Below are 27,616 nucleotides of genomic sequence, written 5' to 3'. Positions count from 1 at the left end.
GCATTTTTGTTTTCTCCTTTCAGCAATGAAATTTAGTATCTCTTGTGTTATCCAAGGATTTCTACTAGGCCTTGGTTTTTTTACTTATCTGACCCTCTGATGCCTTCACTATTTCTTCTCTTAAAGGTACCCATTCACCTTCTACTGTATTCCTTTCACCTACTCTAGTCAACTGTTGCCTAACGCTTCCTCTGGTTCTTTCAACTTATCTAGGTCCCATCTTCTTAATTTCCTACCTTTTTCCAATTTCTTCGGTTTTAATGTACAGTTCATAACCAATAAATTGTGATCAGAGACCACATCTGCCCCTGGAAATGTCTTACAATTTAAAATCAGGCTCTGAAATCTCTGTATTGCCATTATATAATCAATCTGAAACCTTCCAGTGTCTCCAGGTCTCTTCCATGTATACAGCCTTCTTTTCTGAGTCCACATTCACCTAGTATTTTTCCTTCTCTTCCTTTTCCTACTATCTAATTCCAGTCCCCCATTACAATTAAATTTTAGCCTCCTTTAACTTTCTAAGTAATTTCTTTTATCTCATCACACATTTCTTCAATTGTTTCTTTGTCTGTGGAGCTAGTTGGCATGTCAACTGTACTAGTGTTGTAGGCGTGGGCTTTGTGTCTATCGTGGCTAAAATAATGTGTTCACTATGCTGGCTATAGTAGCTTACCAGCAATCTTTTTTTTCTTACTCATTATTACACCCACTCCTGCATTACCACTTTTTGTTTTTGTATTTACAACCCTTTGTTCACATGACCATAAGTCCTGTTCCTCCTGCCACTGAACTGCACTAATTCCCAATATATCTAACTTCAATGTATCCATTTCTGCTTTTAAATTTTCTAACTTACCTGTACCCACCCAGAGATCCAGATGGGGGACTATTTCACCTGCTGAATAGTTTGCCCAAGCGGATGCCATCATAACTTAAGCATACAAAAGAGCTGCGTGCCCTCAGGAAAAATTAAGGCTGTAGTTTCACCTTGCTTTCAGCCACTTGTAGTACCAGAACAGTGAGGCCGTTCTGGTTGATTTTACAAGGCCAGATCAGTCAGTCATCCAGACTGTTGCCCCTGTAACTACTGAGAAGGCTGCCGCCTCTCTTCAGGAACCACGTGTTTGTCTGGCCTCTCAATTGATAGCCCTCTATTGTGGTTGCACGTACGGTACGGCTAATTGTGTCGCTGAGGCATGCACGCCACCCCACCGATGGCAAGGTCCATGGTTCAAGGGGGGTGAGGTTGGTTGCTCTTATTAGAGTCCAGTACCACCGTCAAGTTTTCAACAGCAGTGTATGAATCATTCCGGTGAGCATCGTTGGCGCCGCCACGTTTGCATTTGATGAAGTCCCAGCTTTTATGTTTCCTGCGATTTCGAACGTAGGTGGTCCTCGTGTCACATGACTACAAGCATTTACACCATGGTCTTCACGAAAAATTTTCGCTAGTCCATGTGCACGACTATCAGGATTTATGTGTACATGGAACGATTTCTTTCATATCCTTCTCGCCATTTTGTAGATGCACTTTCGTTTGTGATTTCGTTTGCAAAAGTTTCTTCAGCGCTTGTTTCTATCTCTAGGCCATTAAAATGGCTTTTAACGGCACTTGGAACAGATTTTCGCTGGTTTTCCGTGAGTGAACTTTGTAGGAGTAGTATATTCGTCATAACTTTTGTTTTACATTATTTGCAATATATTTACGCCATTATATGGCTGGAGATGTGGTTTGGTTATATCGTCACATGGGATGTTAATAATTTGGATTTAAGTTACGCGGTAAATAAACACAGAATGATATTCTGCCATGTAGGTTATAAAAATAGATTTCAATACACTAAGGAGATATTATGCATTTTGGCCAAGAAATTCATCTGTACCACAATAAGATCCATCTCAAAGTAACTGCCTGAGTTTTTCTTTAAAGGGGAGCATGTTCCCAACTAGATCTTTATTGTACATGCAAAAGATCGCTGCAAATGTGTTGTGTTCACACGACACAAACCCCAATCTACTACTCGCCCGCCATCTGTCGGTGTAGAAAAGAAATATCAGTGGCAAGCGACTACGCTCCCCGTAAACGTCAAAAATTTAATTCAGTTATTTTGAAATATAGAAATGGAGGAAGTTCTGTTGTGGTCTGTGTTCGCAACTTGAGTTGCAAGAAACATTCAAACCAACCACAGGAAACAGAGAAAGCGGTGAAAATGGTGTAGACAGTGGCTGCTAAAGCGAAAGCAGTTTTCTCACGTAAATTTACTGCGAGAGTTGCAGGGCGAACCTAAAACATGGACAAGTATATTCATGTTTCTTTTTATAACAGCAGTTAATTTTCTATTACGTTTGCACACAAATATATTAGTTTGAATAAACCTTTGATAAACGTATGAGAAATATATTGTTTTACGTTACCTTGTGTTCAATTTCCTCGCACATTGACACTCCAATTTCATCTTCAATTGTACTCCTCCTTGGTCTTGGCGTTTCTTGATCACTAAGAAAGCAAAGCAGATCAAAATACTGTAACGTTGGTATACTTGATTTACTCCTACACCAGATCTTCTAGATTTCTGAACTTTGGATAACTCTTTTCGGTAAACAGTTCGCAACGAATTTTTTTTTTATTACTGTTTCTCTGTTTGCCGAGGCGTCAACTGCCCGCAATTTTTCAATAAGAACATTGTATGCTGCTGTCTTTTTGTCTCGGTCACTATATTCTTTACTTTTAATCTCCCACAAACATGGGTGGTTTCTACACATTTCAATGAATTCACTTACAAATTCTCGAGCACACTGACGAGTATCAGCCATTTTAATGCCCTGTGCGCTCAAATACAAACACTAGATTGAGCTGTTTCGCGCCAGATTTGCGGCGATCTCCTGTTCATACGCTCCAACTTGTCTGCGCAGATATTGTTTGAACCCACAGAGTTGAGAGGTTTCGCTCAAACCTCCAACTCCAACTTCCAGGTTTGCACACACTTCAGGTTGGTGCAAATCTTCTGTCCACACGCAACGATCTGTCTGCACAGATGTGATGTGCGCAGTCATTTGCGCACACAGATCGTTGCGTGTGGACGGGCCTTTAAGTTGTACGGTAATCAGGTTGATGTGCAGCGTGAATCGATCTGTACTAGATGCGAGAACAACAGTAGACCTGTAGATAGTCGACTCCAGTGCGTCACATAGTTTGCACATCGACCGGATCAAACATCGATAGTTAAAATTTTGAAAACCCCGCAACAATATGTACCATCGATATATTCGATTATCATCGATATCTTTACTGTGACTGCTGACAGCTGTTGTGGTTGGAGAAGCAAGTGTCTGGTCTCGGTATTGATTGTTGTGTGCAGATTTATTGACGAACGTTGACCGTTTTGTGTACATGTAAACATTTTCACCAGAATGTGGGCGTGTATGCAGATTACAAGGAAAGTAGAATGCTTGAGCGTTACCCAGGAAATATGAAGAGGTTGTGAATCTGCAACCAAATATATAATTGAGATATAAATTTGCCTTTCGGCAACCTAGTAACTCTTATGCGAAAGTCTGTCCCAAAACATGTCGGCAGCGCCAGCAGAACGATGGCAGATCAGTTGGGTGTGGGCTCTGGGGTGATGGAGCTAAAACTGGGTCAGAGTTTTACAAGTAAAAATTCGGCATCATTTCATACATTACGATGTGAGTATAACATCTTTCACGTTATTTTATACTTGGTTACTTTATTCTCGAAGAATGAAGTCGATTTTGCCCTTGTTTACATTAAGCGATCAATTGTAAACATGAAGCAGAAGCTATTGGTTTGATTTTTGTTTCGTCAACTTGCTGCTTAAACACTAGCTCCAAAAGAATCATTTGTTGTCAGATGTGCTGTGCTGTACTCCACTGGCCCTGTCTCTAGCCATGTATGATTTCCGAACACCACATTGAAATACAAAAGGACTTACATTAGGGTGCACTGAAAAATATTAATTGTTGTTGGAGGTGACCCACTAACAGACAATACGTATAACATTTTCGTGATATCGTTTTAATGCCCGAGTGTTAATAGATTAAATACTTAAAGGTGCTGGATTTGCTTTTCAGAATACCGAAGTGCAGCAGTTTTTAGCATCAGGATGCGCTCAATTTATCAAACTGTGAGCGTCTTTTCAATTTTTTTTTTTTTTTTTTTTAACCATTTGCCTCCTTCAGCGTCTTCACATTTGTGTGTTTTCTGTAATTCTTTTAGTAATTTTATTTCGTATGTTACTGTATGATCCCATTGCCTCCATGACCAGCATTTGTGCAGCAAAATTTATAAAATACATTCAAAATTAGTGTGTTTGTACAGTCAGCAGCCTGCATTGCTGCCACATAGACCTGTGTTGCATACTCTTCAATTTTTGCATTTTGGTTTATCTCCGTAGTACAGTAATGAAACTATGATACAACAGTTTGGCTGTAGAGGACCATATGTTCTGTTCTGCAGCAGGAATTGATCAGTGTCATTTTATGGCAAAATAATATGTTTGACTGATACGACAGCTTACTACCTAGTTTTCCAGATATAGCTATATTGTAATTTTAGTTAAAATAAAACTTTATTAACTTGTTATGTTAAATCTATGCTGCTACAGTAACAGCAACAACAGTTGCTACTAATACTACTGTTGCTACCACCACCACAACAAACACAAGCATCAATGTTGCTTTTGTTTATTGTGAACATAGTAGTAGCAATAGTTTATGCTGACTGAGGTCATTTTGGTCATCGTAGTGTTACACTTGCTTTTATTAGCTTCAGGTCTGTGACTAGTTGTTGCAAAGACCATTAGTTGGGCATACAGTTTCCTTCAGTCCTTTTAAATTCATCTACATCTATACTCTGCAAACCACTGTGAAGTGCATGACAAATGGCATGTCCCATTATTCCAGTCACTAGATCTTTTCCCATTCCATTCACGTATGGAGTGCCAGAAGAATGACTGCTCAAAGATCTCTGTGTGAACTGGGACTAGTGCAGCCTTGTCTTTCGAAATCCCAATGGAAGAGACACATAGGGGTTTCTAGTATTTTCCTAGATTCTTTACTTAAAGTTGGTTCTATAAAATTTCTAAGTACGTTTTCATGTGGTTGTTTCCTTCTATCTTCAAGCATCTGCCAACTTAGTTCTTTCAGCATATTTGTAACACTCTCCCATGGGTCAGATGAACCTGTGACCACACGTACCAGCATTCTTTGTATCCCATTAATGTCCCCTGTGGTATGGGTCCCACACACTTGGACAATATTCTAGACTGGGTTGGATCAGTGTTTCGTGTGCAATCAAATGATCAAAGATTTTTGTTGCTGAATAATGTACTCCTTTTTGAGCTACTGACAGCTTCAATAACGAATAAGAAAGGTCATTTTTCCCTCTAGTTTTGTATGTATGAACATCACTGTTCTTCGAAAATTGAAGTGGATTATTTGTAATGAATTTCATTAGCGAATATATGTACTCTGACGGTGCAGTTAAAATACCTAACTCCTTGACTAGGTGCCTACATGATGTCCTTGGGTGAACACCACTGATTATTTTCACTGCTCTCTTTTGTGCAATCAATACTTTATGTCTAAGTGGTGAGTTACCCCAGAAAACCAGTCCATAAGACATTATTGAGTGGACACCCAAAAATGTGGAGAAATCTGCACAGTTGACTGAGCCCTGTTCATATGCTTCATCAATTGTCAGTATGACTCTGTTCGGTGTACAGAACTGGATATAGTGAGTTTTTTCAAAAATTGAGGGAGAGTCCATTTTCTGAGAACCACTTAATAATTCTTTGAAAGACATTTTTAACAATATCTTCAGCTGCTTTTTCTGTAATGGAATTTATTATAACACTTGTGTCAGCTGCAAAAAAGTAGTAGGCCTAGTTCTGCTTGGTGAACGTTAAGTGAGAGAGCATTCACATGAATAAGGAACAGCAGAGGACCCAAAATTGAACCCTGTGGGACTCCCTTTGTGATAACTCTCCATTCACTACAATTTACCACCCTCCCAACATTATTTGTGTTAGTCAGCACAACCTTTTTCTTTCTGTTCGTTAAGTATGATTCAAACCAGCTGTGTGTATAGCCTTCAGTTCGATAAAACCTGAGTTTTTCTAAGAATGTGACATGATACACACAGTCAAATGCCTTGGAAAGATCACAAAAAATACCAGCTGGCGATAATTTGTTATTTAGGGCTGTACTATTTGATGGGTAAATGTGTAGATAGCATTCTCAGTCGAGTAACCCTTTCGGAATCCAAGCTGTGACATGCTGAGTAAATTATTTTCACTTAAATTTGAGACTACGCTTGAATACACAACTTTTTTGAATATTTTAGAAAATGAAGTCAGCAATGAGATTGGTCTATGATTATTCCAGTCACTCTTGTTCCCTTTCTTATGAAGAGGTTTGACAATTGCGTATTCGAATCTGTCTGGAAAAATTCCCTGTGCCAGCAAAGTATTACATATATCACTAAGGACTCCACTTATTAAATCAGAATAACACTTCAAAATTATATCACTAAGAATTCTACGTATTAAATTAGAACAACACTTCAAGATTCTATTAGAAACTCCATCAACACCACATGAGGTCTTGTTTTTCAGTATATTTATAATTCCCTTAATTGCAGTGGGGGATTTTGGTGCTATTTCTAAAGGCCTAAAGTCCTGGAGAATGACATTTTTAACATTTTTTTTTCAACTGAACCCTTTAACCCTATTTTTGCTGCTACATTCAGAAAATGATTGTTAAAAATACTTGCAACTTGTGAATTATCACTCACAACCTCATCATTAGCTTTATTGCTGTGGTATGCTGTGCATATCAGTTAGAGTAATTAATGGATCCAGGACACATATTTTTACTTTACAAAACATTACCTGAGTTGAAATCTCAATGAACCAAATGCTAACGTAAAATTTAATTTATTCCATGATAAATTCATACCATTATTTGAAAACAGCTTTTCACATAAGCTAATCGGATATGACATTAAACAGCCATGTAAAAAACCCTGGATCACTAGAGGGATTAAAGCATCTTGTGAAAGGAAGAGGGAAATCTTATCTATTGGCAAGAACAAGCAGAGATCCTGCAGTAGTTACACACATCAAAAACTGCTTCTCAAAATTACTAAAAAAAGTCATAAAAAATCATGGAACATGCACATAATGTCAGAAATTAGTAATTCCGACAAAATACTTAAGGAATGTATGGAGTGTAGTGAAACAAAAGACAGGACAACCAGGCCACAGAACATGATATTATTGTTATTGAGCTGAATGAAAGGGCTATAAATGATGAGTTGTAGGGAGCAATATATTTAATAATCATTCTCTAAATATAGTAGAAAGTATAGGGGCAAAGAGTTCAACAGAAAAATAATAGCAGTATGTTGAAAAAGTAACTCTCATAAAATTAAATCATATGAATGTATCACCAACTTCTCATTCTGAAATTAAGAATAGTGCAGTAAACAGCTTTCTCAGTACAGCAACTCTATTGAAATCCATACTGTGTTTTTCTGAGGATATCATTGTAATTTAGGTGAGATACTATTCTAGAATAAACCACCTTCTCAAAAATTTTGGAAAATGATGTCAGCAGTGAAACAGGTTGGCAGTTATTGACATCTCTCCTGTCACCTTTCTCAACGAGGGGATTGACAACAGCATATTTCAGTCTCCCTGGAAAAATGCCTTCAGAAGTGATGCAGTAAATGTTTCAGATAAGACCAAGATTGTTATACGGGAACAAATCTTTAGTACTCTATTGGAAAAACAATCAAATCCAGTTAAGTTTTCATTTTTGAGATAATACATAATTTTCTTAATTTCGGAAGGAGAAGTTAGTGATCCTCAGTGATAAACCTGCATAATTTCATAGCAAAATTTGGGGTAATATTATATCACCTGTCTAACAAAAGGAAGTAAACAATAATTTATGGTGATTTGAATATTAATTTTCTGATTGAGGGAGAGAAAAAAATATGAAGTAGAAATTTTACTTAACACTTACGGTCTAACCTCAGTTGTAAACTTTCCCACCAGAATTGTGCAAGAAAGAAGTACTTAAATAGATGAATGTATTTTTATGTGAAGGCATGGTCAGCAAAGTTAGTGTTCATCCAATGTTAAATGGGTTATTGGAGCATGATTGTCATTCAGCTATAGTAAACAGCATGATAACAGATCATTCCATGTAAAATCACAGATATTTTGGTGGAGCCTAAGGTGACCATGTAAGAATTTATTCTTATTTGGTACATAGATACCTGCATTTCTTAATAGTAAAACTGTCCAATAGCGCTCTCCTAAAGCTAACCATTTTTGAAAAATTCGGGTTTGAAGACTCGGGTGTGTACCTAGTCATTAGTCAGACACCAATTTCCGTACTTTCAGAGACCTACTACTCAATAATGAGTTGACCTACAGACCTCAGTTTTTTTGTGGAATTAGTATGTAGGCCACTAAGGTGAAATAGGTATGAAGAGTAGAATACATCATTCAGATTTTTTGTGAAAAATGTTGAAAAATTTTAATCATAACTTTGCACAGGGAAATTTTAGAGACCACATCTTGTGTGCTGTAACTCTGTAGTCCTAATATTAAATATAAATAATAATGCTACCGGAGAATGGAAAAAATCAGCTGGCGAGACAAGGCTACAAACGAAGATGTCCTCAGAAGAGTGAAAGAAAACAGATCTCTTTGGCGAAATATACAGAAAAGAAGAATAACCTTCATAGGTCACATTTTACGGCATAACAATTTCATTAAGAGAATATTAGAAGGAATCATTGAAGGAAGAACTCGCCGAGGACGACCTAGATTAAGCTACATTCAACAAGTAATAAATGACATCGGGTGCCAGACCTATGCAGATATGAAGAAGAAAGTTGACAAAAGAACGGAATGGCGTGCTGCTGCCAACCAACCTGTGGGTTGATAACCGAAGAAGAAGGAATAATGAAAAGCATTAGGCATTGCAATTAGTAGTTCATACTTTCTCTTAAAGACTACTCCATCACAGAACAATATCAGTCAAACTTGGCAACAAGTCCTTGGGAGGGGGGGTGGGGGGGGGGGGGCTATGTAGACAATTGAATCTCAGCTTGATTTTTTGCTGAAATTTTTATATAGCTAATAGCAATCCCAAGTGCAAAGAAGTATATCATAACAGAATACAATGAAAATGCTACTTACACATGCAATCCACGTTCAACACTGCAGGGAATTGGTAAATAAAAACCATGTGTATCCCTTGAAAAAGGGTTCCTGAAATATGTGTGTGTAAAAATTCTACAAAGAACAGTTTCATAATAAAGTTCAAATATAAAGAAGGAGATTGTACTTTTAAAACTCTTTTGCTTTGCATATAACTTTGTTTTCCTTGACATCTTCATCCAAAAACAAAATAAGTTCACTGAAAGGTGAGAGATGCAATTTTTTCACAGTACTTATTGTCAAGTTTATACAACTACGCACTGTGACTTTGTAATGATGGGACATCCACCTTAACATGTAACTTTGGAGAAGGAGAACCAAACAGCATCATTCATACTGAACCGTGAAAGGAATCGTGATTCAGCAGGAGGCATGCAATTAATCTCAACATCTTTAAATTCATGTGATGCATGGGAAATGTGTCCTATGTACCAGTTTTCATTGTATTTGAAAGCCTCATATTGTCTGACTCGCAGCTGTTCCCACAGAGCATTTTCATGAGCTTCCATAGCAACAATGCTTGCATTTACATCTGTTGGAAGTGTCTTCTTCATTAGAAAGGTGTAAGTAGCAGTAACTAGGTATACATGGTGCAGTCATGTTCCTGGAACTGTCCTCATTGTACAGTACCTGTGTTCCAAGAAACCTGCATATGGTTTGATCTCTTGTGAAGAAACAATGGACATGTGAACAACCTGTATTTTGTGGAGTATTTTGTGCACATCTCTTTCAGATTAAATAAAATAATCATTTTATTTACCATGACAGAAACATAATATATCCTTCCTTGTAAAAAATCTTGAGAAATTATAATTTTTGTAAAATATCAGTACATCTTGTTCCACAATTTCAGGTAACATCTTTTAACCTTTTCTGCTTTCTGAAGCAGCAGTTACACTTCTGCACTCTTTAACTTTTCTTGCTACACAAGCCATGTACTCTGTGACCCCAACAGTAAATGCCATGAAGATGGAGAAAGTGGTAAAACTTGAATGTGTTCACTGCGAGTTGAATTTTGGTTTCTTAGAGCACAGGCGCTGTAAAGCGAAAGACAGTTGCAGGAACACGATTGCACCATGCATTCTAGTCACTGCTACTAACACTTTTCTAATGAAGAGACTTCCAACAGATGCAAATGGGAGCATGTTTGCAATGGAAGTTCATGAAAATGCTTTGTGGGAACAGCTGCTAGTTGGACAATATGTGGCTTTCAAATACAGTAAAAACTGGTACATAGGATACATTTCCCATGCATAACATGAATTTAAAGGTCTTGAGTTTAACTGCATGCCTCCTGCTGAATTACAGTTCCTTACGTGGTTCAGTATGAATGATGCTGTTTGGGTCCCCTTCTCCAATGTTATATCTAAGGTGGATGTCCTGGATGTCCCATCATCACAAGTCACAGTGTGCAGTTGTGTAAACCTGACAATAAGTACTGTGAAAAAATTGTATCACTCACATTTCAGTGAATTTATTTTGTTTTTGGATCAAGATGTCAAGGAAAACAAAGTTATGTGCAAGGCAGAAGTGTTTTAAAAGTACAGTTTCCTTCTTTATATCTGAATTTTATTATGAAACTGTTATTTGTAGAATTTTTACATCAATATATACCAGTATGTAATTAAAAAGTTATTAATGTCTCTCATTATTGCTTGTACTCTTTCTTATGTTTCACTGAGATTATCTTTTTAATTTACAGTAACAGAATAAGAATTTATCATATGCTGAAAGACATTTAACAGTGAAATTCAACATATAAATTAAGAAAAATGATTAGTAACTGTTTTCAGCTCTTACCAGTTTGCAGTTGTGACCTATAGCCCAACCACAAATATTCTAGGAACCTTTTTTCAAGACGATACACACGGTTTTCATTTACCAGTTCCCTGTAGCATTGGTTGTGAATGGTGTGCATAACTGGAAATTCATTTTATTCTATGTGAGTGAATAAAGTTTGTTAGGATATTCTTCTTTGCACCTAGGATTCTATTAGCTATATAAACATTTCAGCCAAAAATCAAGCCGAGATTCAATTGGCTGCGTACCCCTACAGGCCTTTGAAGTTTGTGAAATTTCACATTTTTTTTGTGATGGAGTCATCTTTAAGAGAAGGTAAGAATGACTAACTGCAATGCCAAATGCTTTACCGAGTGAGATGGCATAGTGGTTAGCACACTGGACTCGCATTCAGGATGATGACTGTTCAAACCCACCTCTTGCCATCCTGATTTAGGTTTCCCATGATTTCCTTAAATCACTTCAGACAAATCCCAGGATGGTTCTTTCGAAAGGGCATGGCGCACTTCCTCTCCCATCCTTTCCTAATCCAATGGGACCAATGACCTTGATGTTTGGTCCCCTCTCCCAAATGAACCAACCAACCAGCCAAGTGCTTTTCATTATTATTTGTGCTAAATGCTAGGACTAAAGAGTTATAGTGTACAAGATGAGGTCTCTACTATTTCCCTCTGCAAAGTTAATGATGTTTTAAAAAATCACCAATTTAAGGAACCGCATAGAAAAAGTGTGGTTTTCAACACTTTTCATAAAAGATCTGAATGATGTATCCTACTTTTTATACTTATATCAACTTAGTGGAGTACATACTAGATGCATAAAAAAACTGAGGTCTGTAGATGAACTCAGTATTGAATAGTAGGTCTCTGATAATAGGGAACTGGTGCCTGACTAATGACTGGGTACACATCCTTGAGTCTTCAAACCTGAATTTCTTAAAAATGGTTAGATTTAGGACAGTGCTATTTGGCTGTTTTACTATTAAGAGATGCAGGTTCAAATGGCTCTGAGCACTATGGGACTTAACATCTGAGGTCATCAGTCCCCTAGAACTTAGAACTACTTAAACCTAACTAACCTAAGGACAGCACACACAACCATGCCCGAGGCAGGATTCGAACCTGTGACCGTAACGGTCGCGTGGTTCCAGACTGAAGCGGCTAGAACCACTCGGCCACACTGGCCGGCAAGAGATGTAGGTATCCATGTACCAAATATGACTAAATTCTGAAATGGTCACCTTACGATCCTCTGTGAGATTGCATGGAATGGCCCTAACTGTAAATCAAGTGTTAAATAGGAAAACAACTGAAATAGTTAATGAGGTCACAACAGACACCTTTAGTAGGAACCTGCAGGCATCCACTGGAATGAGGTACACATAGCAATGGACATAAATTATAAACTTTGGAGTAACTAGACAGTTGATTGCAGTGGCGTAGTGAAGCTCTAGAAGATGTGGGTATGCCAGCATTTCTCAATCGTTGGTGTGGCATGCTGCAACTGTACATGTCCGTGGTTTCGTTGTGAGATGCCAACCTTGCTTTGACACCTTGTCCTTCAGACACCACCACATTCCTCTTCCCCAACCCTCTTCACCGTTGTTGTGTAGGGTGGATGCTCCGTGCCTGCAACCTCAGTATCTACCTTGCAAATTACCAGGAACACTAACTGAAAAACCAGTCACACGGTGCACCGCTTGCATTCAGAAATGCAGACATTGTAGTTGGGTGAATATTAAGTGTATCTTTTTGGGTGGCGTGATGACCATATGGGGATGTCACATACATAGATATCTGTTCAGGTAGCTGAATGGGTGGCAATGTCGGTGGCAGCAGGGCATCAACCACCATGGGCAGCACAGTGGATTGTGCCGGCCGTGACTGTCGAAGAGAGAGAAGTGACAGCTTGTGTGGACCCCAGAGACGTGCTGGGCCTTTGGACAAACATTCTGGAGTAGACTCACTGACACAGAAACACACCACAGCTGGTTTTGTTGGTACAGCTGAAGCTGTGTAGAACCTTGGACGACATGAGATCATCCAATGGCTTTCTTAATGACTCTGTGCTGGGAGGAATGGAATTTCTTCATGTGACTTTTGAATGAACCATTCAGCTTCACTGTTTCACTGAGGAAGCTGAAAAGGTGCAATAGTCACATGGTGTATGCCATTGGCGGCACAAAACTGTTGGAAATTGGCTGTGGTCCATTGTTCGAGATAGTGACATCTGGAAGCCCTTCAAGACAAAAAAATAGAAGATAAAGCTGATACTATACTTGCAGTGGTGGAGAACAACAAAAGGAAACTTGCTGTACGTGTCTACCACTAAACCTGCATTTGTTCCAGTATGGATCTGCGAAATCAGTGTTAATGTATTGCCACGAGCCAGATGAGTGTGGCCATTCAAAAAAGTATTGCAGTGGAGCTGACTGATATTCTACAGAAACTTTCCAGTGAGATGTCATTTACTCAATCTGAGCATCTATTCCGTGCTAAGTACAATGATGCCCGATGAGTTCCTTCATGCAAACTTTGCCCCAATGACCTTGGTGCAATAAAGACAAAACTTCCTGCTGTAGGGAGTGAGAAATCACAAGACACATATTGGCATTCTCTGTATGTAACAACAGGACACCTGATCCTGCAGATAGCACATAATAATGCGAAAAATTGTGAAGGTGGCACTGGATGAGGAATTTCTTTCAAACTGCATGGCTACCCATGGTGCATGTATTGCAACACAACCTGAAGAGCTGTGTCAGAATCAGTTGGGGCAGCATGCTGAAAATCGAGGAAAATTTTGAAGACATTAAAAATTCTGAGAATCAATTTGAAAACATGATTCCCCACATGAATCAAACACTGTATCAGTACCGACTGCTAACCGAGACAACAAGTCAGTGTTCAAATGTTGGGCAGTGAGCCTGTACAACGACTCATGCTAATAATTTGACAATATCAGAGGACAGCATTGCAGTTTTTGCACTGTCCGAGGTGGGTCAAACTTGGTAGGATTGAACAAGGCCATCAAAGGGCAATGATCTGGCAGCAAATAGAACTTCCGTCCATACAAATATTGGTGGAATTTTGTAACACCAAAGATAACGCCAAGTGCCTCTCTTTCATGCTTGACTGTAGTTTCACTATGCTTTGTTAAGAATTTTCAAGGCAAAAGCAACAGGTCTTTCAGGTGAACCAATTTTATGGGAAAGCATAGCTCCAATTTCTCAAGGAGTTGCATCCACAGCTAACATGACAGGCTTAGCTGGAGCGAAGTGAATCAAAAATTGCTGAAATGCATTCTGGGCCTCACAAAAGGAACATTTTTCTAGTGCAGCCAGTTGAGCAATGCAGCAATTTGCACGTTGTTAACAACCAATGAGATATAATATGTGAGCTTTCCCATGACTGATTGGAACTCTTTAATGTTTCTGAGCACCGGCAGTTCTATAATTGCAGCCAAATGCGATGTAGCAGGATAAGCACCCTGTGCATGAATTATGTAACCTAAGTAGTTCAGTTCTTCCTGAAAGAAGGAACACTTTTCTTTGATGCACTTTAAGCCAGCCACGGCAATAACTTGAATCAAACGCTCTAAATTTGCTAAATGTTCAACAGCTATAGAACCCGTGACTATAATATGACTACACTCCTGGAAATTGAAATAAGAACACCGTGAATTCATTGTCCCAGGAAGGGGAAACTTTATTGACACATTCCTGGGGTCAGATACATCACATGATCACACTGACAGAACCACAGGCACATAGACACAGGCAACAGAGCATGCACAATGTCGGCACTAGTACAGTGTATATCCACCTTTCGCAGCAATGCAGGCTGCTATTCTCCCATGGAGACGATCGTAGAGATGCTGGATGTAGTCCTGTGGAACGGCTTGCCATGCCATTTCCACCTGGCGCTTCAGTTGGACCAGCGTTCGTGCTGGACGTGCAGACCGCGTGAGACGACGCTTCATCCAGTCCCAAACATGCTCAATGGGGGACAGATCCGGAGATCTTGCTGGCCAGGGTAGTTGACTTACACCTTCTAGAGCACGTTGGGTGGCACGGGATACATGCGGACGTGCATTGTCCTGTTGGAACAGCAAGTTCCCTTGCCGGTCTAGGAATGGTAGAACGATGGGTTCGATGACGGTTTGGATGTACCGTGCACTATTCAGTGTCCCCTCGACGATCACCAGTGGTGTACGGCCAGTGTAGGAGATCACTCCCCACACCATGATGCCGGGTGTTGGCCCTGTGTGCCTCGGTCGTATGCAGTCCTGATTGTGGCGCTCACCTGCACGGCGCCAAACACGCATACGACCGTCATTGGCACCAAGGCAGAAGCGACTCTCATCGCTGAAGACGACACGTCTCCATTCGTCCCTCCATTCACGCCTGTCGCGACACCACTGGAGGCGGGCTGCACGATGTTGGGGCGTGAGCGGAAGACGGCCTAATGGTGTGCGGGACCGTAGCCCAGCTTCATGGAGACGGTTGCGAATGGTCCTCGCCGATACCCCAGGAGCAACAGTGTCCCTAATTTGCTGGGAAGTGACGGTGCGGTCCCCTACGGCACTGCGTAGGATCCTACGGTCTTGGCGTGCATCCGTGCGTCGCTGCGGTCCGGTCCCAGGTTGACGGGCACGTGCACCTTCCGCCGACCACTGGCGACAACATCGATGTACTGTGGAGACCTCACGCCCCACGTGTTGAGCAATTCGGCGGTACGTCCACCCGGCCTCCCGCATGCCCACTATATGCCCTCGCTCAAAGTCCGTCAACTGCACATACGGTTCACGTCCACGCTGTCGCGGCATGCTACCAGTGTTAAAGACTGCGATGGAGCTCCGTATGCCACGGCAAACTGGCTGACACTGACGGCGGCGGTGCACAAATGCTGCGCAGCTAGCGCCATTCGACGGCCAACACCGCGGTTCCTGGTGTGTCCGCTGTGCCGTGCGTGTGATCATTGGTTGTACAGCCCTCTCGCAGTGCCCGGAGCAAGTATCGTGGGTCTGACACACCGGTGTCAATGTGTTCTTTTTTCCATTTCCAGGAGTGTATAATATTGTCCAAATAGCTTTTACAAGCAGGAAGTTTTGCTGTTAACTGTTCCAAGAACTGTTGAAAATTGCAGAAGTTGAAGCAGTTCCAAGGTGAGTGTTCATAACAAATTATTGCATGGATGCTCGTCCAGTGGTAACCGCAAATATGCCTCATGCAAATCAATCTTTGAAAAGTATCTGCCCCGTCCCATTCTGTCCATCAATTCCTCTGGATGTGAAAGAGGAAAAGAATCCATGATAGTTTATGGGTTTAATGTTGCTTTAAAATCAGCAAGCAGATGTATGGTATACCACAAGAAGGCTTCTTGTGAATAACTGTGGGTGATACCCATTGGGTTGCAGATACATGTTGGATAACCCGATTGCCATTCCATCTGTGCAGTTCCTGAGCAGTTTGCTAATGTATTGCATGGGGGATAGACCGTGAATGAAAAAATTCCAGCTGTGCATTGTCTTTCATTGTAATTTGTGTTTCAAACAGTTCCTTGTACTGTACAAGTTTGCTTTTTGTTCAGTTATGAGTGGAACAAAAGGCAGTTCGCTTACAGTTGGACACTGGTGCTTCTATTTCCTTAATAAATAAAGACACATATGACAGAATCAGTAGCCTACATTACATCAGCCTACTTTTATTTCGTCTGCCTACAGTGGACATGAAACTTCATTCCTTGACACATGTAATTTTCCTGCCAACTTTTCGTGGAGTGACGAACTGTGTTTTGTTTATTCCTGCCTGTGTGTTGCAATGGAAGATGTCCATGATGCAGAAGTGCAAGATTCGATTTGTGCCATTGTCAGTGTCTTACCCAACCTTAACCCTATGCACTTGTTCACAGCTTTTTGCAGCTGTGCGTTTGCACAGTGGTGGCCATTGCGTGAGCCTAGGTTGTCACATAAACTTACAGTTTGAATGTGACCATGCCGTCCACACTGTCAGCAAATTGCATGACAAGAACAAGCTTTCTGGTCATGATTCAAAAGGCACTGAGGACAAGACTGCCTCGCAGAATGTTGTAACACATGGCATGTACCAAAAGATTGAAAGATTTTACTTCTACACTTACTGTCTGTCTAAGCTCTTTGTTTAATCATTTTAGCACCATAATGTACGTGAGTGACTTGTGCACTGTGAACAAAAGAAATACATAGAGCCTCAAAATCGACCTCTGTTGAGTCAACAATAGTTTGAGATTCCACGACAGGCAGAAGTGTTTTTAGATCAGGATCTGTCAGTTTTAGAATTGCAGCGTGAATACACATATGTGATACATTCTGTGTGATTGAATCACATAAAATGACATTACAGGAATTGATACCACAAGGACACTTAAACTTACAATGCCTTGTTAGCCCTCTGAGTTGGAAACCCACTGTTTTAGAGTCTGATTGGGCTTCTACTTGAGATGAAGTTATTTAAACTTTGCAGCTGCAACCCGGGTCTGACTATCGAAATGTTCATCTAGCAGTTTAACAATGTCCTCATACTTGACTGATTTGGGACTAGTATCTGGACACGGTTTGACACATTGACAGTATACATTGACATTGACAAAAAAAAAAAGAGAGAAAAAGCATTACGCTCCTTACCATTGGGTAAGGGGAAGTGTGATGACGTGAAATGTTTCCATCATCCACTCTTAAGAAAATGTGCCAATGTGACATCATGAACCTACTTTACACTTCACACGAACTTCTGAGCTTTGGCCTTCTGCTCCATTACAAAGAAATGTTTTAGGCACCTTGGAGCCAAATTTCATGCTTCTGTGTCATGATGGGGTCGGGGAGGGGGGGGGGGGGAGGATGCCTATGCCTGGGTTTAAAAGAAAGTGGTCATTTAATTGTTTTGCGCAGTGTATATAAACCTTATGAAGTACATGAGTTCAGCAATGTGTGCTCTATGTGTAATTGCTGATGTTCGTGATATGTGCATTAAAAAATTGCCTTACTTAGCTTACTTCATTGGTTGGTGACTTATGGAATAATTTTATGGAGCAGTGCCACATGTAGACAAAGTATTCATTGCACAAGTACATTACATAAGGATAGCATCTGGTGTCTGTTATCAATGTAAGCAGCTATTTAGATGTACTGACAACAGCTCCACAGTATATTTTCTTTCTAATGACATTTGTTGTGAAGAATCGGACACAATTTGAAAATAATAGTAGCATTAATAAATACTGTGGTGTATGAAATACAACACTAAGAACAAAAATAGCTTCCACTGTCCACAACTTAACCCTCTCTCACACAGAAAGGAGCACAGTCTGCAGCCATAAAAATATATGACCACTTCTGATGTGAAATAGAGATAATGGCAGTTTTAGAAAACAAATTGAAATTATTTTTGCTTGAGAATTCCTCCTACCCGATAAATGAATTTCTGAGTAAATAACTTGTATGTGGTTGAGTTACGTTTATAAGACTTTGTGGTAGCTTAAGATTAAAAAACATCCAGTTATGTTACTGTCCAGCATGTAGCCATTTTTTCACTGAGAAAGTGTATCTTATTTGTAAAATTACTGACTTATTTCACATCGTAGCAAGTTGTCATGCATATGATCCATGAAACGTGGAAAAAAATTAAACCAAACTTCTGCTTGGTACTGGGCACATAGAAGTTTGGGGAAATGATGAAGGAGGTGGAACAACCTTGATGGTTCGTGGGGAATACAATGTATAATTCGTGGTGTTGAATAATAGGTTTGCAACTGTGGGATAATGAATGGTTGGTGGTGAAGGACAATACGATATGATCCATGAAACCAATTCTCTGACCACAGCACATCTCATATCAGTCACTCTGATGTGTTTCCTAGTAGGGCATTATCATTTATTGCATATCTTTACTAATGGTGAACAAATTGTTGTACTTTGTATTTCAACAGTTTGCACTTTATATTTTAATGAGAAGACAGAAGCAGACTTAGGTGGGTACCTACCCTCTATTTTAATTGATGGCAGGACAAATGGGACAAAAAAAATTAAAATGTTGTGTGTTGCCTGGACTCCAACCTAAGCTTATAGGCAAGATGCTTTAGTCTGTTGCAGAGTGACTTGCTCATACTTTTCAGTCTAGCAATCAACCAACTTCATTTTTTTTTCATAATGTGAGATTTTTTTTATTTTTATCTTTAAATTTAGAAATAACAACTCTCTCTCTCTCTCTCTCTCTCTCTCTCTCTCTCTCTCTCTCTCTCTCTCTCTCTCCCTCCCTCTCTCTCTCTCTCTCCCCCCCCCTCTCCCCCTCTCCCCCCCGCCCCTCCTCTCTCTCTCTCTCTCTCTCTCTCTCTCTCTCTCTCTCTCTCTCTCTGTGTGTGTGTGTAATCACCTCTATTACATGAGATTTTAGAATAGGCATAGACATTATGTGCCAAAAGAAGACTTCTCCTCATTACCAGTTGAACCAGGCAATTTTGCTGGTTTACAATGCTACATCCACATACGTATTCCGCAAGCCACTGTATGGTGCGTGGTGGAGGGTACGTTTTACCACTACTAGTCATTTCCCTTCCTTTCCCACCCACAAATAGAGCAAGGGAAAAACAACTGTCTGTATGCCTCCTTACAAATCCTAACTTATTTTATTTTATGTTAATGGCCCTTACGTGAAATGTGCATTGGCAGCAGTAGAATTGCTTCTAGTCAGCTTCAAATGTCAGTTCTTTAAATTTTCTTAATAGTGTTCCTTGAACAGAACTTCTCCTTCACTCCAAGGATTCCCATTTGAGTTCCCAAAGCATCACTGTAATGCTTGGTGTTGACTGAACCTACTGGTAACGAATCTAGCAGCCTGCCTCTGAATTGCTTCAATTTCTTTCTTTAATCTGATCTGGTGGAAATCTCAGACACTTGAGTAGTACTCAAGAATGGGTCACACTAGTCTTTTATATGCAGTCTACTTCACAAATGACCCACACTTTCCTAAAACTCGACCATTCACCTTCCCCACTACAGTCCTTACATGATCATTCCATTTCATATCACTTTGCAGCTTTGCAGTATTATGTCTAGACATTCAATCGATCTGACTCTGTTCAGTAGCACACCATTAATGCTGTGTTTGAACATTATGGGATTGTTTTTCTTACTCATCTGCATTAATTTACATTTTTCTACAATTAAAGCTAGTTGCCACTTATCACCAACTAGAAATTTTGTCTAAATTTTCTTGTATCCTCCTACATCACTCCACAAAGTCACCTTCCCATATAGCACAACAAACAGCTGCAGATTGCTGCTCATTCTGTCTGCCAGATCATTTACATATAAGGACAATAATAGAGGTCCTATCATACTTCCATGGGGCACTCCTGGTGATTCCTTTGTCTTTTATTGACTCTTGCTGTCGAGCACAATGTACTGGATCCTATTACTTAAAGAAGTCTTCGAGCCACTCACATATCTGGGAAACTATTCCATATGCTTGTACCTTTGTTAAGGGTCTTCAGTGGGGCATCCATAGTTCACAGGAGAAGATGCAAGCTGAGTTTTGAACGCACAATGCTTCCTAAACAATGCTAATTTGTCGATCTGTGGACAGAAGTGTTTCCTTCTTAAGGAAATTTACTATGTTGAAACTCGGAATATGTTCAGGGCTACTGCAGCAAACTGATGTGTAGGACAATGGCCTCTAATTTTATAGGTCAGTTCTTTTACCCTCTTTGTATCTAGGCATCACCTGCACTTTTTTCCAGTCATTTGGGACTTTGTGCAGGGTGAGAGATTTGTGAGAAATGCAAGTTAAGTAAGTGCCGTAGAGTACACTTTGTAAAACCAAATTGGGATTCCATCCAGACCAGATGACTTATTTGTTTTCAATTTTTTAAATTGTTTTTTGTGCCATTAACACCTACTGCTATGTCGTCCACATGGGAGACTTTATGATACTCAAACAATGGTATATTTGTATGATACTCCTGGGTGAACTATTTCTTAAATGTGAAATTTAAAACTCCAGCTTTCCTTTGGCTATCTTCTATTGCTGCACCAAATTGGTCAACAAGTGGTTGCATAGAAGCATTCGACCTGCTTATCAGTTTTACATAGAACCAGAATTTTCTCGGGTTTTCAGTTAGATCCTTTGCTAAAGTATGATGATGATGATGATGATGATAGTCGTATGCTTCATGCATTGATCTTTTTGTGGACACATGACCCTCTGTTAACTTTCACCTGTTACATGTGCACCTTCTCATTTGAACCGACAGTGCAACAGTCTCTGCTTCCCCAGCTTCTTCTGAATTTTGTTAGTAATCCACTGTGTGTCATTTCTGTCCTTAATCCACTTACTCTGCAAATACTTTTCCAGAGTGTGATTTACAATGCATTTAAACTTTGCCCATAATTCCTCTGCTTCTATCATACTGGGACTAAATGATGTCTAATTATTGTCTAAGGGGGATGCTAGCAACTGCTTATCTGCTCTTTCTAGCTAAAATACTCTTCTAGCCTTCTTGATAGGTTTGTTAACTTTAGTAACCATCATCACTGTGATGACATCATGGTCAGTAATCCCTGTCTCTATACTGACACCATTAATAAAGTCAGGCCTGTTTGTTGCTACAAAACCTAAAATATTTTTATTGCACATGGGCTGCCAAACTAGCTGCTCAAGACAGGTTTTGGAAAACATCTTCAAGAGTACTTTGCAAGACTGTCTTTCCATACCCCCTGCAGTGAATCCATAGATGACCAGTGTTAAAGTTGCCTCCAACTAAGATTGCATGATCTGGGTTTTTCTGCACTACTGACTGTAGACTTTCTTCAAATGACTCTAAAACTGTCAAGGCAGAATCAGGTGGCCAGTAAAAACATCCAACAATTAACTTAATTTCACCTAGACTTGTTATAAGCATCCAGATAACTTCACAGTCTCACTCAAAGTTCGCCTTATTAGGGACAATATTTTCATCAACTCCAATGAACACTCCCCTTTCCATGCTGCCTAGTCTGTCTTTTTGATATACATTCCGTGACTCACTAAATATTTCAGAGCTACCTACTTGCAGGTTTCAGTCAGCTCTTGGTCCCGAGAATAATTTGAGCACAACGAATTTCCAGCAGGGCATAAATTTGGGTACCTTGTTACAAATACTTTGACAATTAACTGATAAAGTTTTGACGTTCGAAGTGTCACTCTCCGTTGAGGGCGGACCCCCCTGTGGCAGATGCACACGGAAGGTGCCTCGACAGCAGAGTCTGTGAACGAAATGAGTGATACCTGAGGCATCTCTGCCACTGCTAAACCCCAAAGTAGCAGCCTGAAGACAACTGACTGTAGCCAAAAGCACCTTGAGCTGTTCATGATCTGTGGCCAGCTCCTCCAGTGTCCGCACACAGCGCATACACATCCTGTTCATACTGGCACTACTAAGAAAACCCAGAAAAAGCTAAGTACAGGGTGATCAAAAAGTCAGTATAAATTTGAAAACTTAATAAACCACGGAATAATGTAGATAGAGGGGTAAAAATTGACACACATGCTTGGAATGACATGGGGTATTATAAGAAAGAAAGAAAAAAAAAACAAAGTTCACAAAATGTCCGACAGATGGCGCGTGAAAGATCTCTTGCGCGCGTTGTTTGTTGTGATCGTGTGCTCAGCCGCCACTTTCGACATGCTTGGCCTCCCAGGTCCCCAGACCTCAGTCCGTGCGACTATTGGCTTTGGGGTTACCTGAAGTCGCAAGTGTATCGTGATCGACCGACATCTCTAGTGATGCTGAAAGACAACATCCGACGCCAATGCCTCACCATAACTGCGGACGTGCTTAACAGTGCTGTTCACAACATTATTCCTCGACTACAGCTATTGTTGAGTGGTGACGATGGACATATTGAGCATTTCCTGTAAAGAACATCATATTTGCTTTGTCTTACTTTGTTATGCTAATTATTGCTATTCTGATCAGATGAAGCGCCATCTGTTGTTCTGTAAACAACTGGCAGTGACTCAGTTTATTATTCTGTTCCTTGTATAGGAGTGTGTTATCAGTCTTCATTGATTTTATGTCAAACAGGTTGATAAATTTGGTCATAAATTTTCAATCCATTTTTGTGAAATAATTGCATTTATATAACTTGTACATATATTTATTGTCAGTCTATGTATACATTTTCATCATACTTCAGTGTGTGCTCCTTCCATTTTGAATCCTTGCTTCCACCATACAAGAGCAGACCTGAATACATTCTGAAGCATATCTAGTGAAATAGCCATTGCTGCATTCAGGGTTTGAGCTCTTACATCCTGGACATCCCTTATCTTTGTTTTGTACACAATTGATTTCATGTACCCCTAAGTGAAGAAATCTATGGATGTCAAATCAGTTGAACATGATGGTTGCACTTTTGCTGAACCTCTGCCTGTCCATCTGTTGGTGAATCTTCAATTTTGGTACTCCCTTACTATGAGAGCAAAATGAGGAGATATGCCATTCATTTGCAACACAACAATGTCAGCAGTGCCTTCTTGTTGAAGACGTGACTCTAAGAATTGCTCCAGCATTTCAAGGTAAATGTTTCCAGTAACTGTTTCTTCTTCAAAACTGAATGGTCCGTAAACTGTAGTCTCTGTGAATTCGAGCCACACATTCATTTTTGATATCTTTGCCATTCAGTGGTAGTGTGAGGTGGCGCATTACCCCAAATATGGCAGTTATGTTTGTTAAATTCTATGCAGATGTGGAATTTGGTCTCATAAGTAAACAACATATAATCCACAAGGTGTTCGTTGTATACAGAGTGTATCAAATTGTAACACACAGCTTGGCGAGCTGTATAATCTTCATGGTCTCATTTGTAAAGCATCTGAATGTGGTATGCTTTTTCTTTAGCATAAGGTTTAAACCCCTCAAAATTGTTGATTTTGGCTTGTCTTTAACTCTTTGCTCAAATGATGAGTTGATGCATTTAGAGTTCTTTTGATTGCTTCTCGGATTCTTTGAACAGTCTCTCATGGTACACGACTCCCAAAATGTGATTCATTGGCAATGTATCCAGTTATTTGGGATTTATTGACATGTAACCAGATGTTTCTCTTGCTGGTGCTGGCGTATGAAATTTCCCAGTAAATTCCTTTTGCCCCTCCAGGTAATATATGATGCCTGATCTCAAGACTTGCAATAGCGGATGCCTCTGGTGTAAACCATGGTGACATTTACAGCTTCATCTACATAAATACTCCACAAACCACTGTATGGTGTGTCGTGGAGAGTACCCTGTACCACTATTGATCATTTCTTTTCCTGTTCGACTCGCAAATAGAGTGAGGGGAAAAGTGACTATCTATATGCGTTCATACAAGCCCTAATTTCTCATATTTTATGCTCATGGTCCTTACACGAAATAGTTTGTGTAGTATGTGACTACTGCAGTATATGTACTTGTTATTGCCCACAGGTTTTTTGTTCACAAAATACTTTAATCTCTCTTGTGATCCACGGTTTTTTACATGTCTGTTTAATGCCCTTTCTGATTAGTTTATGTGGAAAGCTATTTTCAAGTAATGATATGAATTTAACATGGAATAGATTAAATTTTATGTTAGTGTTTGGGTCATTATAAATTTCTATTTGAATGAAAAGTGTGTTAAATCATATCTAATCTGTAGTGTGACTCCAGTTAACTTACAGCTTTATCAAATACACTTGACATTTTTCATTACTTTTGTCATTGTTTGCATAAATTTTCTTCCATGCTGTTGTTAACTTGCAAATTCTTTGAGTGCAGGAGATAAAAAATACATATATATTGTTGTTTTAATGTAATGACACTGTAACTGTATTTCAAGTTATTTTATTTATTTGTGTCAGATGACTTCAAACCAGCAAGTGTCGATATGACAAAGAAGGCAACAGTAGCTGTAGGTGAAAACCACCAAGTTACTGTAACTGTACCTCATATGGATGGAGCAGGAACTCCACAAACAATATTTAAAGGCTCTCATCGACCATATAAGAAAGAGTGTGTTCTCATATTTGATAGAAAAACTGGGGAGGTGACATTAGAGAAGCTTACACACAACGTGCAAGTGAAGAAAACACGGTTGGTGACTTCTTTTCTTCTTTTTATCTTGTTAGAAGCTTATGTGTTGATTTAAATTTAAACTTTATCAAAAGAAATCAGACTGAATAATAAAGCAAAACGTGAAAATTAATTACCAGAATGAAAAGTTACTGAAAATAGTAATAGTAACATGTATAGAAATAAATATAAACTATAATAAAAGAATTCACTTCATTTTTCAGTATTCAAAATGTTGTTTTGTTGTTGTGGTCTTCAGTCCTGAGACTTCCCCCTGCGGGTCCGGGGTAAGAATAGGCCCGAGGTATTCCTGCCTGTCGTACGAGGCGACTAAAAGGAGTTTCAACCGTTTCGGCCTTCCATGTGATGGTCCCCCTTGGGGTTTGACCTCCATTTTTCAAAATTCTACAGAAGTACGAGCCTTTTGGGGAAGGACACCTTACGTGGTGTACCACTGATCCTAAGTGCACTAAGACCTTGGCACTCAGCATTGCACTGGCGTTGTAACCCTACCCACTATTCCTCAAATTGGGCCTAAACGCCTGATGGGTTGTCCAAGTTACGCCCATAGTGCATCTCCATCTGCACCAGCGATCATGATGGACTTTCCATGGCACCAGAAATCCAGCACGGTAGCCATCCCGTTGTGGTGGGGTCGTCATGTACCCTCTAGGTTGTAGCCCCCTGACAACACAGGGATCGTACTGCCGATACCTGAGCTGCACCCTCCCCACGTCGGCCAAGGAGTAGATGCCCGTCTCCTTGAGGCATCAGGACTCCCGGCAATGGTCATCCTGCCAGGTGGCCCTTGCTGCGGCTGGGTGGCGCCCGTGGGGAGAGCCCCTGGTCGGAGTGGGTGGTATCGGGGCGGACGTTTCGCAGATGAAACGTCAACACGTATCAGGTCGCTCTGCGGCCGAGTCTTTCAAAAGAAAAGGTACTGTTTCTAGTTCTGGTTCTCCTGCCCTTTCCCCCTTGGCCACTCCATGGGAGGAGGGACAGGCCCGCCGGCTTGGGGCGCAGTACTTCCCCCGCTATTTGGTCTGTTCTCGAACCGATGGGGGGACATTCGCCACCTCCAAGCCCATGTTCTTTGTTCAGCACATTGAGGACATCTTCGGGGAAATCGAGGCTCTCAGCAAGATGCGTTCAGGGTCCGTTCTTATCAAGACCACCTCCGCCACACAGTCGGCGGCGCCCCAGGCGTGCGACCGCCTAGGGGACATCCCAGTATCCATTGTCCCACATCTGGCACTAAATAGGACGCAGGGGGTTATTTTTCATCGTGACCTCCTGCTACAATCTGATGAGAAGCTCAGGGCCAACCTGGAGCGCCGAGGCGTGCATTTCGTCCGGCGAGTCCAGCGCGGCCCCAAAGACCGTCGCATCGACACCGGGGCCTTTATCCTCGCCTTCGAGGGGGACGTTCTCCCGGAGAAGGTAAAGGTGATGTGCTACCGGTGTGACGTGCGACCTTACGTTCCACCTCCTATGCGCTGTTTTAGGTGTTTGCGCTTTGGGCACATGTCGTCACGGTGTGAGGCTGAGCCCCTTTGTGGCGATTGTGGACGTCCTCTTCGTGAGGAACATACATGCACCCCACCACCTCGGTGCATTAATTGGCCTGGCGTCCACTCGCCTAGATCCTCAGACTGCCCCGCATATCAGAAGGAGAAGAAGATACAAGAAATCAAAACTTTGGATCGGCTCTCTTATTCTGAGGCCAGGAAGAAGTATGACCGCCTCCATCCCGTGCCATTGGCCACTTCGTTTGCCTCAGTTGTGTCCACTCCTTCCGCGGTATCCTCACCCCTATCCTGTCCCCCCTCCACCTCCTCCGCCCATCAGGGGGCTCTGCCTCCGTCTCCCAAATCCCTCCCTTCCAAATCCTCCTCCCCCATGGCCCCCACCCCCTCTGCCCCAGGGGCCACCCTTCCTCCTCCTCCTCCCCCCACGCCACCTGAGAAGCGACCCTCTTCTCAGGCATCCATTGGGGAAACGTTCCGGACCCCAGCTTCCGAGGTCCGGCGTTCCAAAACGGACCCCGCGCTTGAGGACCTTCTTCGGGTCCAGCCCACCATCCCTGTGCCTCCTCGGCCTTCCAAGAAGGCCTCCAAGAAGAAGTCTCTATCCCCCTCTCCACCCCGGCGCGTTTCGTCTGACGCTCCATCCGTGAGTCGCTGCTCCCGGCCGTCCTCAGTTTCGCCGGGACGCTCTGCTGCCAGGCGCTCAGCTGGCCTTTCGTCGGCAAATGATGCTGCCCCTCCTACACAACCAGGGACAGCGGCCACAGCTGGTGACGAGTCGATGGAACCGGATCCGCCTCCTGTCGGTTGTAGCATTGTTCCCTCGCAACCTGGCCCTCTGCGGCCGTCGAGGTGACCAGCTCTTCCCCCGTCTCGTTCCCCCAACTTTTTGACTAGCGATGGCGTTGTTTCATTGGAACATAAGAG

The 27,616-nt window shown here is 41.1% G+C and overlaps 1 protein-coding gene across 2 annotated transcripts in view; it reads left to right on the top strand.

Annotated features, from left to right (window-relative positions):
- Positions 1 to 3,293: 3,293 nt before the first annotated feature.
- The window catches only part of LOC124722020 (ELL-associated factor 1-like), a 75,405-nt gene continuing 51,082 nt past the window's right edge, over positions 3,294 to 27,616 (top strand). For both annotated transcript variants that reach the window (XM_047247199.1, XM_047247198.1), the window contains exons 1-2: positions 3,294 to 3,690; positions 24,953 to 25,184. In XM_047247199.1, the coding sequence (XP_047103155.1) occupies positions 3,549 to 3,690; positions 24,953 to 25,184 (374 nt within the window). In that variant the 5' untranslated portion in view covers positions 3,294 to 3,548. The remainder of the gene's footprint in view (positions 3,691 to 24,952; positions 25,185 to 27,616) is intronic.

Source organism: Schistocerca piceifrons, chromosome X, assembly GCF_021461385.2.
Source record: "Schistocerca piceifrons isolate TAMUIC-IGC-003096 chromosome X, iqSchPice1.1, whole genome shotgun sequence".
In the NCBI taxonomy this organism is placed as follows: Eukaryota; Metazoa; Arthropoda; class Insecta; order Orthoptera; family Acrididae; genus Schistocerca; species Schistocerca piceifrons.
The sequence above is the reverse complement of the archived record's forward strand: the minus strand, read 5'-3'. Positions and strand labels throughout refer to the sequence as shown.